This window comes from Montipora foliosa, chromosome 11, assembly GCF_036669935.1.
Source record: "Montipora foliosa isolate CH-2021 chromosome 11, ASM3666993v2, whole genome shotgun sequence".
NCBI classification, from domain to species: domain Eukaryota; kingdom Metazoa; phylum Cnidaria; class Anthozoa; order Scleractinia; family Acroporidae; genus Montipora; species Montipora foliosa.
The window spans coordinates 31,111,963-31,124,462 of NC_090879.1; the positions used below are offsets into that span (position 1 = coordinate 31,111,963).

Here is a 12,500-nt window from a genome sequence, read left to right on the forward strand (position 1 = left end):
GATGGACACGACGAAACGTCACCAGTCCCCAGTTTTCCATGGCGCCGATCAGCAAGTCTGGAATTGCTAGCAAGTCTAGATGAAAAGGAAAAAAAATAGGAAAGTGGCCGTTTTAATGCCAGAGATGTGAAAGTCGTCTGTGACGTTAGAGCCATCCCTAGATGACTTAAGCGTCCATCATAAAAAAGGTAGACAAGTCAGCCGTATATGACGACAGGCAAGCTAAACGTCTTCTTCCGGTTAATTAACGTAAAATACGTCGCGAACAAAACCAAGACGTCATAATTGAAAAGCACTTTTTCGTTTTTTACTCTTAGTTTGTTTCTCGCTCAGTGGGACAACACAAGTCAAGTGCTTCGGTCGTGTGAAGCGTCTTACCTTTAACCTGAAAAAAAAAAAGTGCGCTTTCTCTTCTTCACAGTAGGATTGCAAAGGAGTTTTTGGTTGGATTATTTACAATCCCGCCCAGAAAGACGCCATTTTGTCACAAGTACGACAATCAGGGAAATTGGAGATAGTGATGTCAGTTAAACAATTTAATTATCACACAGTTGGGAAAAACAGCATCAAAGTGAGACAAATAAACGGTGAAAATTAAAATATCTTTGTTTAAGTATTTTAATTTGAGTGTCGCGTCTCCTGAACTGAGAAAAAAACGACTTGAAAACTGTCTCTTTTTGCGAAGAACAATTCACAGTAAGAAGAGGATTAAACGAAGTGTGAAATTATTTCGCACAAGTAGCCCTGACAATTTATAAAAGCCAGGATAAAATTGAAGTTGGCTACCCTGTGAGAGTCAAAAATCGAGAGGTGTCGATCTCTCTGTCTTTCAGTTCACGTCATTATCGAAACTGAGAATGTAAATCCCGCCAAACGATGACCAATCAGATTGGGCCTCATGACCACTGAACGCTTCTGATTGGTCTGCAACCACGGATTCCTCGTGCTAAATTCAAAATCATGGATCTAACACGGAACATTCTTATGCATTGTTTTTTTGTCCTGCCAAATTAAAATATAACAGTAGCCGTTCTAAAAATAGACAATAAGCCGCATTCCGTCGCAGATCGACACTTTTAGGGAATGGTCTTCTCGTGCACTTTAATTCAAAGGCCCTCTCACCATCATTCCCCTCAATCATCCATTCTTGGTCTCCACTACCACTGGTGAGCAAAGACTGAACTAAATCCTATAGTGGGGTCCACGGATGGCGCAGTGGTGAGAGCACTCGCCTCCCACCAATGTGGCCCGGGTTCGATTCCCAGACTCGGCGTCATACATGGTTTGAGTCTGTTGGTTCTCTATTCTGCACCGAGAGGTTTTTCTCCGGGTACTCCGGTTTCCCGCTCTCCTAAAAAACCAACATTTGACTTCACTTGCGTTAATTGTTCTTAATCTCAGTTTACGGTGTTACCAATTAGTGCTCCAGCGCTAGAACGACTAGACACTTAAATGAGTTCCTTTCCCTTTTTTTTAGCGTCATGCTATTACTGACCAAGTTTAGGAAGTGGATAAGGCTCTTCAAACAGCTTCTCGTAATAAGACAGAACCTTAACAGCACTGTCCAGTGCATAATCCAAACGGTCGTAATCGCTTGCAGGGGCATGGATCCGAACCTGTCAAAGGTCATGAATAGATGGAACACGAAGAATTAGAGAATTCATGACACGTGTCTAATACACTCATGTTTACTTTGCATCCACGTCACACTGTATCACAAGGTGACTCCTTAAAGGAGATATATCACGTTATTTTAGAGTGTTTAGGGGGAATCTTTAATCAATCACGAGTTTAAAACTCGAAAATGGTACTCACGTGGAATTGAGCAAAAGCGGGCCGACCTTTTTTCAAGATTACCCAAATGCAATCCGCCTTAAATTTGTCCATTTGTGTCCATCCATGCTTCTTTTTCCTTTTGCTGTATTTCTTTTATATTGTTCACTGAACAGGTTTAAGTGGTTACTGCAACAGTTCATTCTAATTTTTGGGTATTTTGGGTGTTGCGAAATTGCATCATTTTGCCCCTTTAAGCCCAAGAACTTCATGTATTATGTTCTGCTTACGGTTCTGGTTAAACTGCCCAACACCTCAAAAACTTTTCCACTTTATGTATTCTCCGAAATCGCCCCAAATATATTGACGTATGGCTTTTAGAACCTTCTTTATTGAAAACTCACTTTTTTATTCGCTTTGAAAGACGGGAATTGAAAAAGTGGTCCTAGTTTGATCCATGACCGAGCAATGAACAGTATTAAACCCATCCCTCTTCCTTGCGCAGTCGTTGATCAAATAACAACTAGTTTTTTAACCTTTGAGGAGCCTCTAAGAAAGTGACTTTGAAGGAGAGAGTTTAGCAATCCAGAGAATCAGTGTTCGACAAGTGAAGAGAATTGTTGAGCGTAAAAGGTCTTTTTGATCGCATGAGGTGATAGACACCCTGTAGCGTGAATCAAATTACTCAGTTGAATTGGATAATTGTATAAGTTGTGATACAAGCGGGCAGGAATCAATTGTACGCCATTTCTTTGTGGCATATAACTACATCAAGACATAGTTTGAACAAGGTAAAACAGAAAACCGGAAAAGTCAACTAAGCACTCTCAATCTTTACATAATTAATGAATGCTTCTTTATTGAGTTTTAAAAGGTCTGTTAGCACTGCTGTGCAGTTACCATGGCAACAGTTGGGCCTTACGGACACCCTTAAGAAGTGACCCGACAATAGTTTTAGACAAATAACATATCGTTGCTCCACCGCAAGTATCGACGGTATTGTAATCCTTTTTCATCGGAAACTCACTTTCACCTGTGGAAAATCCTTTGGAGTGAAGGACTTGGTGGTCTTGGAGCGTAGGGCGGATATAAACTGCATTAAGTGATATGCTATGCAAACACTACATTAGCCCTTACCGCTACTCCTGAATCAGTCTTTTTCTCTTTCCATTTGAAGTCTAAAACCGCGAAAGCCACCAAGTACGAGCTCATGTTGACGCTTGGAGCAAAATGCTCTTCAACAAGTCCATCCTTTCTGTGAACAAGATGGGCACGTGGCATGTTGGACAGAGCGTAATACGATCCAGAGTCACGGGTTATTGAAACGATGAAGGACGCTTTAAACGAGGGCTCGTCAAAGCATGGAAATACTTTCCTTGCGTGTGCAGGCTCAAAGTAAGTCATTGCGAGCGCCCTGTGGGAAAGAGTACGAGGAAAACGCACGAAAGCTTCTCTTGAAGATTATTATTATTAAGATGAAGAAGAAAAAAAAAGAAACCATTTTCTAAGTCACTTAAGCATTTTATCAAAATGAATCCACTCTCTTTATGAACACTAATTTTTTGAGAGAGACTTCTTGGTTTGACTCGCTTGGTAAACTAGACTTCTTCTTAGCACGATGCAAGTGCCACTAAAGAACCTCTTATAACGGTGCCCTTGGTAAAACGAGGGCACCGTAGTCAAATGCATGCAGATATTCTAGACACAACGAAACCCCGATACTGTAATAAACTACCACTTCCCATTACCTTGACAACCCGCTGAATCGATTTTACACTGTATCGAAACTAAGAATTAAATAGAGACCACTCTCTGTGCAGTGTATTCATACCTTTTTTCTCCGTGTTTATTGGTGTAATAGCTCTTGTAAAACACCTCCAATCTGTTAGAAATCTTGGACTTGAATCTCAAATTGAGAACATACATCTCTCCCTTACGAAGAGGTTTAAAAAACTCCACAAAAAGCTGCTGGTTTCTCTTGAATAACAGAATTCTTTGACCAGTCAATGTTTCAACTGGTGGAATCTCATATGCCTGCGTTATCGAAACGTCTAATATATCCAAATCTTTCGAATGGAGAATAACAAATCTAGTTGCACTTTTGCAACTCCGCTATATCGGAGAGTTGTTAAATTTACCCGCAAACCCAGGTTTTAAGTAAGCGGTTGAATGTCCCTTGGTAAGCGCCCGCGGTTTCCATGTGGGAACTTTTCTATGGTGTCGACAATTTGAAACTCCACCCCATCTTCCATAGAACGATGCTTAGACAGTTCCCGCGCATGCTCAGTGAAGAGCGGTAGGAAATCGTGTTGCAGAAATATGAGAACGAGGACTACCGCAAAGACAAGCGAAAGAGAGAAAAAGGCGGCTTGGACGATCAATCTGTGGATCGGTATGTTTGTCTTAAAATAGAGCCAGGAAAACAGGTTTTCACCGCTGCTATGACGACCATCTTTTGACTCATCCATTGAAAAATCATCTTCCTCTGTTTCCATTAGTTCATTATTGCCCTCCTTTTTTACTGTCACACAATCTAGGCAAAAGTAAAAAAAAACACGGGAAAAAGTTGTCATTGGCATTGAAACACTTGATTTGATTGGTTTATTTCGGACTCACATTGTTACTCAAGTTACAATCTGTCAATAGCAACGCGTACAACAACCTCGTTCCCAGGGTCCTCTCTCTTCCTTACTCGAGAAAGAAGAGGAAGGAGAGAGAGGACCCTGGGAACGAGGTGGCGCTTACAAGACCGGTTTATCGGAGTTTATGAGGAAAATAAACGTTTAAATTTTGTTATTATCGATGTTAAAATAAGGAGATTCAATCCAAAATCTGGAGTCTCCCATTAATGCAGACTGTGGTCCAGGCGCAGAGCTCTCAAGTCTCACGCATTGAGCGTGAGTCTCACGCATATTGATGCAATCTCACGCTCGCACACCAACACAAGCATTTCTCAAGCATTGGCACTTTTCTCGAAGGTAACTCTACCTTTTAAGCTTTCAAAAGTGCTCATGAATTCCGAAATCGCTCCTTCACTGGCACGGAATTTCGGCCAATGTTAAATCTGTTCGTGTGCAACCAATTTTCTTGTTTCTTCAGGATTTTCATCACCCTGCGAGCAGAGCTTCCTGTTGTCTTTTTCTTTACTGAGGAGGAGAAAAGGAGGCTCTGCCCGAATCGCGTCAACTCTTTGAAGCTGCCGCAGCCCGAACTTCTGGACTAGTCAATCTTGTTTTCTCTCGTCAAACCGGTTTTTCCAGTCCGTGCGTCCGTTTAGTGACAAAACCGATGGTTATAATTGAGCCCGCTGTACCATGAAAAACCAAGATGGCGGCGAGATCTGGCATATTAGGCTTGGGTTCGAGACTTTATCCTGGCAACATGCAGCGGATATTCAATAAAGATCTTATTCGATTCATGCAGAGTCTGTAAGATCGTCAGTGAATACACGCCATGTTGGTTAGAAAAACTGATTTAATGTAATATCACGTGATACAACGTAGGTTGGCACTGCGTGCGGAGGAACGGATACTACATTCCCCTGGTTGCTCAGTACTGTTTCGATGCCGTCATCTGGTGTTTTCACAGTTTTGATTCTCAGTTCATCGGTTTCTTTGATTGTTCCTTCTCGATCGATTTTGAGCATTCCAAGTTTCAACAGTGTGCTTTTACTTAGGTGTGGGGGACAGTCCATCTTCCCTTGGATCACTAAGAACTTGCTCTGTATGCCTCGGTTCTTGTTCCGCAATGTGGCAATGAATTCGCCTTTGACTGTTAGATTAGATCGAAGTGTCTTCAGTGTGCCTCTGCTGGGCTCAAGGTCCTTAATTTCTTGTTATCTGTGCTTGAGGGCCTTACACTGATATTCATCCATCACATTTGCGCTTGCTCCACTATCTGGTTCAACGAAAGCATCAATGTCTCCGATACGGATTAGTACGGTGTCTTGATTTGGACCTGATCTTATCTTCTTCACTCGGTGTATGTGTTGTGTTGTCTCCTGAAGGTAGATGTAATCATCATCCGAGTTACTGCTTGTCTCCTAAGCCTCTGTTGTTTCCTTGACTCGCTCTCTCTTGGTCTCCTTAGATCCCTCTTGAGGTTGGGCACCGGTTCTACAACATGATGCATAATGGTTGTCCTTGCCACACTTTAAACACTGTTGTCCGTATGCTGGGCAGTTTCGGCCTGGAGGGTGTGCTCCTGTCTTTCCACAGTAACCACAGCTTTTGCCTTTCTTTTTTTCTTCCTTCTTGTGGTCTCGTTTTCCGGGAGATCGCGGTAGTTTCTTCTTCGATTTTCTTCTTCTGCCGCACTTGCCACTCTTCGGCGAAAGATCCTCTGACTCACGCCCGACTTTCGATATCTTGAAATCTTCTTTCATATCTTTGACTTGCTGGTTAATATCTTCTCTTTGGCTTGCTTCCTCAAGGAACTGATCGGGGTTCCATTTCTTCTGAATGCTTCTTTTAACGAGCTCGCTGTCCTTGATGGTTTGTATCAAGTGTTCCAGTATTCTGTCATCTGTTTGCTCGCCGGACTCGCAATCCTTTGATTTTTCGCGCAGTCGCGCCGAGTATGTCACAACACTCTCTCCTGCGATTTGTTTTTGCTTGTTAAACGTGAACCTTTTTTGTTCTTTTTTGGTAAGAAATGGTTGTTTAGCTTTCTTTTCAGCTTCTTGTAATCATCGTCTCCGACCACTGGCGCTGTCTCTGGTCGTCTGGTCGTCTCTGGTAAGTTACGTGCGAGTTTCTTGATTTCTTTTTCACCGTAAATCTTAAAGACGTTCACGCGGTCTCTTATTTCTGTGATTTCGAAATACCATGTTTCGTCCTCAAAGTCTTTAATCCATTCTCTCCATGCACATCCAACTTCCAGGGAATTTTCTGGAATCTTAAATGGCTTTATCTTTAGCGATTTTCCAACGCTGAGTACTCTTTTCTCTGTCGGATTCAGCGCGTGTCCTTCGGTTCCTTCTTGGCCTGGCGTAACTGGCATGATTTCTTATTGAGCACGTGGTCTCTTCGCGAGTTCGCTTCGGCGTTTCTTGCTTTCTTTTCTTCTTCTTTCGTCTAAATTATTCGTCGCTTAAGTGCTTTGAGGTCTTAGCCGTTGATTACGCTGACTTTCTCTTCGCTGCTTCTGGTTTTCTTCTTGTAATCCGCCATCCTCGTCGCCAAATGTAAGATCGTCATTAGATCAGTGAATACACACCACGTTGGTTAGAAAAACTGATTTAATGCCACATCACGTGACACAACGTAGGCTGGCACTGCGTGCGGAGGAACGGATACTACAGAGTTTTTCTCGAGAACGCCAAAATCGAGCAAGCAAAAGACTGGCTCTGCTAGCAGGGTGGACTTTCATCCGTTAATATATGAATTATAGGCCGATATTTTAGCTCTGGCTGACCATAATAACATGGGCTCTCTTAGCAAGCAGCATGAAAGAAACAAAATGGCGGATTCGAAGGTGCATTTCCAGCGATCTGATTCCCCATTAGAGTTGTGTGGCGCCTCCGGCACAAGAAACACAGGACAAATGCGCCTTTGGTGCAATCTCCAACAAGCATCTCACGCTTTGGAAACTTTACGACTTGAGAGCTCTGCAGGTGGGATAAACTGAAGACTAAGGATAAACTGTACACTTAAATTGGGAAAACAAAAACCTTTCCCCACTGCGAACCTCAGACCTAAACTGACCAAAAAAAACTAACCTCGATCAAACTCGGTTTGCTTTTCACAAACCATCGATATTTTTCCACACTCAAGAGCTGTACCCAATTCTCACAACCAACGAGATGAAGTAAAAGGCGTGAAATACCTGAGACTGTCTCCTTACTTTTCTTTTGTGATCGATCATGAGCGCGTTGAGATAAGTATTTTTAAAAGAACCGCCATTGCAACGATCCGCCATATTGGAAATCATCCGGGACACTGTCTTCCGCGATCTGTCAGCGGCATATACCAAACTATTCCCCTAGGTACCTCATGTATCCCCTATTATAGTGTAACATGAAGTACTTACCACTATTCCAAACTATTGATTCAGCTGTCAAATTTTGAATTAGTCTTAGTTGTGTTTCAGTACCAAAATGAATTCGAACCTTCTTCATTTACTTCTGTATTTTTCCTTTCTATTTCCGCTTTTAAATCGAGCGTTAACCTCGGAAATTGAAAGAGTTCCGCCGGATATCAAATGGGATCCTCGAGGCTATGTTTTTTATTGTCCTTGTATGGGTAAGATTGACGCTGTTGAAGTTCCATTTGTGATCCAAAGAACACACCCCCCTTCCCCCAGCCTATAGATGAGGTCCGTCTTAATACGATTGGGACTAAACAAGAGAAGGGTAGGAAAGGAGTTTCGAAGGGCTCCGACAAAAAAGCCAAGGCATACGAACGTTACTCTATATATCCCAGGGTTGGATCATAAATGGAATTTCTCTTGTTAAGTCAAAGCAAGCCAAGCCTAATTTAATTTTAATAACAAACTTCCATGCCGTCAGTTTTTCATTTTGTTATGAGCGATATAAATCCTTTGCCAGACTCTACATATGATAATGTCACTTGTAGGTGTCTTTCTCCTGCATGAGTTGTTTTGCATGTGTGGCCTTTATTTTAGCCCCAGTTGTAGATCAAACTTTCAAAGGCTAGGTAACTTTATCCAATGGATAAACAACAATCCACACTATAAAGATTAAGTCCACGTTAAACATTGACTCTTAAAGGTTTTCCCACAGGCCTTTTACTTACATTTACTTAGACTGTGCAATTTACTCATGGTTACATGATTGCGCAAGTACTGAAATCCTTGCACAGATTGAAGCTGTTGGATAGTGACTTATCCACTGGATTAAATTTTATCATCTAAACACCAATGAAATACAAGGTGAGCTTTTGATATCTTCACACATGAGAATGACTTTTGAAAAGATCACCCCTGCCTATGCTTACATAATGAATCGCGCTGTTGTTCTACATTAGGCGAACAAAAAATATTGAGGTGAAATATTTGGATAGCTTTCATGTTGCCATGGTAACCTATTATTGTCACAATAGCGGGTGATTTTGTTAAACAATAATTGGTGTTTCACATACAACCATAACATTGCTGTTACGTTATACAGTGTTTTAGTTATAACCCTTCTAATAAGAATGTCCCTCAAAGTGGTGAAACCGGCTCAAGCCACATTAAGCCAAGATTTTTTCAGGCTTTTTTCCCAACTGCACAAGTTGCTTCATAACTGAGGTGATGACTTTCTCTGATACTTACATATTACTGGCATTTGGACAACTGATGCCAGAACTTGTCCAGAACATCATGGTCATGGAAGGCATGTACGAAAACCAATGTTTAAGTGGAGTTTATTTTCATAGTGTGTATAAGTAATCACTTGATAAATTTTCGAGTGCAATTTGGAATAAATAGGCACGAGTAAATTTTTTTAAAGACGACCAAAATTGCACGAGCTCGTAGGGCGAGACAGTGCAATTTGTAGTCTTTGAAAAAATTTACATGTGCTTATTTATTCCAAATTGCACGAGAAAAATCATGTGATTATTTATTAATAATATAATACATGAAAAAATTCGAGATGGTTAAGCAGAAGAAACGCACGCGTATCACATGCGCAATCAGGGAAAAATTGCATCATAATTGTGCCATCCAGGTCACGCGCTTGATTTGAAAACAAAATATTTGATTGGTTCTGATCAAACCCTATTGTTTATTAGCCAATCATAATCCAGAATTTCGATGTGTAATTTGCACTGGTATTGCACTTTTTGCACTGGTGTATTACAGTTTTTGCACTGTGTTGCACTTGAACTGCACTACTGTCAGCCAATCAGAATCAAGTAATTTTTTCATGTATATTATTAATTTAAGGTCACCGTGGTTAAAATTAACCTGCCATTAACAACTGGTGTCTGGCCTGTGCTGTGGCTGATACCTTGTTCAAAGGCGTCTCATTGATGATGTTTCCTGGTGACGTATGACAACCAAACCAAAAATGAATTTTTTTTCTGATCATTACTGCCAGAGTAAAAGATTGACCTAATGAGTAAGTTCTGATGCATTATAGTGATCAAACTGTGCTACACATTACAGGACGATTTGGAAACCAAGCAGAACATTTTCTAGGAGCAATAGCATTTGCCAAGGCTCTTGATAGGACACTTATTCTTCCACCATGGAGGACATACGTAAGTGAATAAGAGGTTTCCATGAAATGTGAATTCTTTTGGCTGCTTTGAGTAGAAGAGTAACTGGCTGTATCAAAGGCCCCTTTTTCTGAGGGTGTCTGTGGACAAGCCATTTTTAAATAAATAAAAAAACACTCCAAAATGCCACCTTCATGTGGTCATTGTCAAAAGTAGTTTTAATCTTAGGTTTGAGAGAAGCTGTCTATTAATTATTTTAATTTACAGAAAAACTTCTCTGAGTGAAGTACATGTGGTCTACAATTTTTGTCCAAATTGGACCACCGGACAGTGTACAATTTATCTAATTATGTGCATTGCTGGACACATGTGGGTGGAATTGCAGTTGGCTGCATAAAGTGTCCTGGAATTTGCACCCTAAACATGCTGCTACATAAAAAATATTTTAAGTGCATTTAACTAAGCGCGCATCGCAGACAGACTAAACCACAAGTACAATCATCTGCGCAACGGCTCCGAAAAGCTTCTTCCGAGTTAACAGGGATTTCTGTATCCTTTTCGGATTGGATAGATTCGGTGTTTACTTATTTGACAAGGCAAGCATCCGTTATTTGCATGACAGAAAAAGTGATTTGCATTTCAACAACTGAAAAGGCAATGTTTAATCATTTTGTTTATTTCAATTTATTTCATTGCATTTTAGAAAATAATAATGAAAGGTTATTGCTTGCGAAGTGATGGGAACAGTTCAACACACTCGGCAAAATTGAGAGTTTGAATTTGTCTTTGCGATGGATTGCAAACAAATAGAAATCAAGAGATCTGCCAATTAGCACATGCGGATCCAAAAAACCGTCAACACGTTAATTTCATTTTGACATTTCCCATCGCATGTAGCAACCAATCAGAAGCGACATGAAACCACATTTACTAATTACCGTTACTGGTTGCGGTTAAGTTTTCTCATGCTACATTGGCTTTTTACTTAAAATACAATAAGATTTCATAAATATTTCTAGTGTTCACACGTTTTGGATTGCCGCAGTGACAAATGTACAATGTATTTCAGTCTACATACAAGAAATTCCCACAGTGAGTTTTCCTGCTCAGATAGGAGACAATCAACTTAAAACTGATCTTTTAGGGCTTTGAACTCTCTTTTCAACCTTGCATTGAAAGGATTGCGTGAGTTGTTAAGTGACTAAATGTCCAATTACAGAGTGCATAAAATTCTAGGCAATCAGACAGGGGTACTGAAATCCTTGTTAACTGTGAGATATCAGAACAAGCTTTTGGGAGCTGTTGCACACACGGACTACGTGTAGGTTTTGACCTAGGTTCCCAGTTACATGTCTGGCTGTGTGCAGGCCACATATTTGACAGGTTTGGCAGTAACTGAATGGAATCCCATTCAATGAACTTTAGCATGTGCTCCATAAAACAAACTATAAAATAAATACTCCTGAGCCTCTTTGAAGTAAAGCAAACAAAAAGGAACCATTATACAGCTGAATTTACACTTAGTCTTTTTCAAAGAGTCTTTGAAATAAAATTCTCCATTTTCTGGGCACTATTAAATCAGGGTTCATTACTTTATTACTCTAGCTATCACCTACAATGATGGCAAAATTGTTGAGTAAATTATCTGCCGTAAATTGGATCTGTTCATTAAGTCATTTTATAATTTATTCTCTTGCTGCTTTTCCAACAGAAAAATATTCCTTTCTCTGATTTTTTTCAAGTTGAGCCCTTGCGGTCCTACCACCAAGTGATTCTGGCGGAAGATTTTATGAAGCACTTGGCACCTTCACATTGGCCTAAAGGAAAGAGGCATGGCTACTGCTGGCTACCCCCAGGGTCTGGTGCACAGTGTAGGATGAAGGTAGGAAGGAATACAAAGCAATAATTTACCTTGTGTGTTTGAAGAAAGGTTAATGGTTTCGTTAAGCTTTTACGTTGGGGGTCATCAGGGCTTTGCAGCTGTGCACTTGATATTAATTTTTTCTTGTGATGAAATAAAATTATCTCGTCACAACATAGAGAACAGCAAGATGCTGCATGCACTTCACCTCCTGTACACTAAAATCAAGAGGAAGAAATATGCTGTGCACCCGATTTCTTTGAACTATCTCCCTTGCACTTCAGTACGGGAATGGTGAGCACTGGCCTGTGTGGCAGACATTCGAAGGGGAAGGAGAAGGGGATGGGAGAACAACAGAAGAACCAATTCTGGTTCTGGTTCCGGTTCCGTTTCTGGATTCTGGCTTTTCCAGAGGCCCTTCAGTATCAGCTGTGCAAGACAGAGTGCTGAGCACAGAAAGTACTATGATCACTCTGTCATCGTCAAATTTATGATTGTTATAATCCTGTAGATATTCATACCCAGTAATTATCATTTATCATCATCGACATTGTAAGCATTGTCATCAAGATCATCATCCATGAAAAGTCAGTTATTGACAGCTTAGAAATGGTGGACACTACACTGTATGCTATGGGAATTCTTGGATTTCACATGACGTCACGGCCGCCATGTTGGTGTCCCCAAACAATGAAATGGTG

At 40.8% G+C, this 12,500-nt stretch overlaps 1 protein-coding gene and 1 pseudogene across 5 annotated transcripts in view; one reads left to right on the top strand and one right to left on the bottom strand.

Annotated features, from left to right (window-relative positions):
* Positions 1-7,608, bottom strand: part of LOC137975553 (endoplasmic reticulum aminopeptidase 1-like) — a 38,556-nt pseudogene extending 30,948 nt beyond the window's left edge.
* Positions 7,609-7,806: 198 nt separating this feature from the next.
* Positions 7,807-12,500, top strand: part of LOC137974809 (GDP-fucose protein O-fucosyltransferase 1-like) — a 15,164-nt gene continuing 10,470 nt past the window's right edge. For 4 of the 5 annotated variants that reach the window (XM_068821800.1, XM_068821799.1, XM_068821798.1 and 1 more), the window contains exons 1-3: positions 7,807-8,015; positions 9,886-9,980; positions 11,650-11,820. In XM_068821800.1, coding sequence (XP_068677901.1) covers positions 7,871-8,015; positions 9,886-9,980; positions 11,650-11,820 — 411 coding nt within the window. In that variant the 5' untranslated portion in view covers positions 7,807-7,870. Of the gene's footprint in view, positions 8,016-9,859; positions 9,981-11,649; positions 11,821-12,500 lie in introns of all 5 variants that reach the window. The other variant, XM_068821796.1, reaches the window with a different exon arrangement.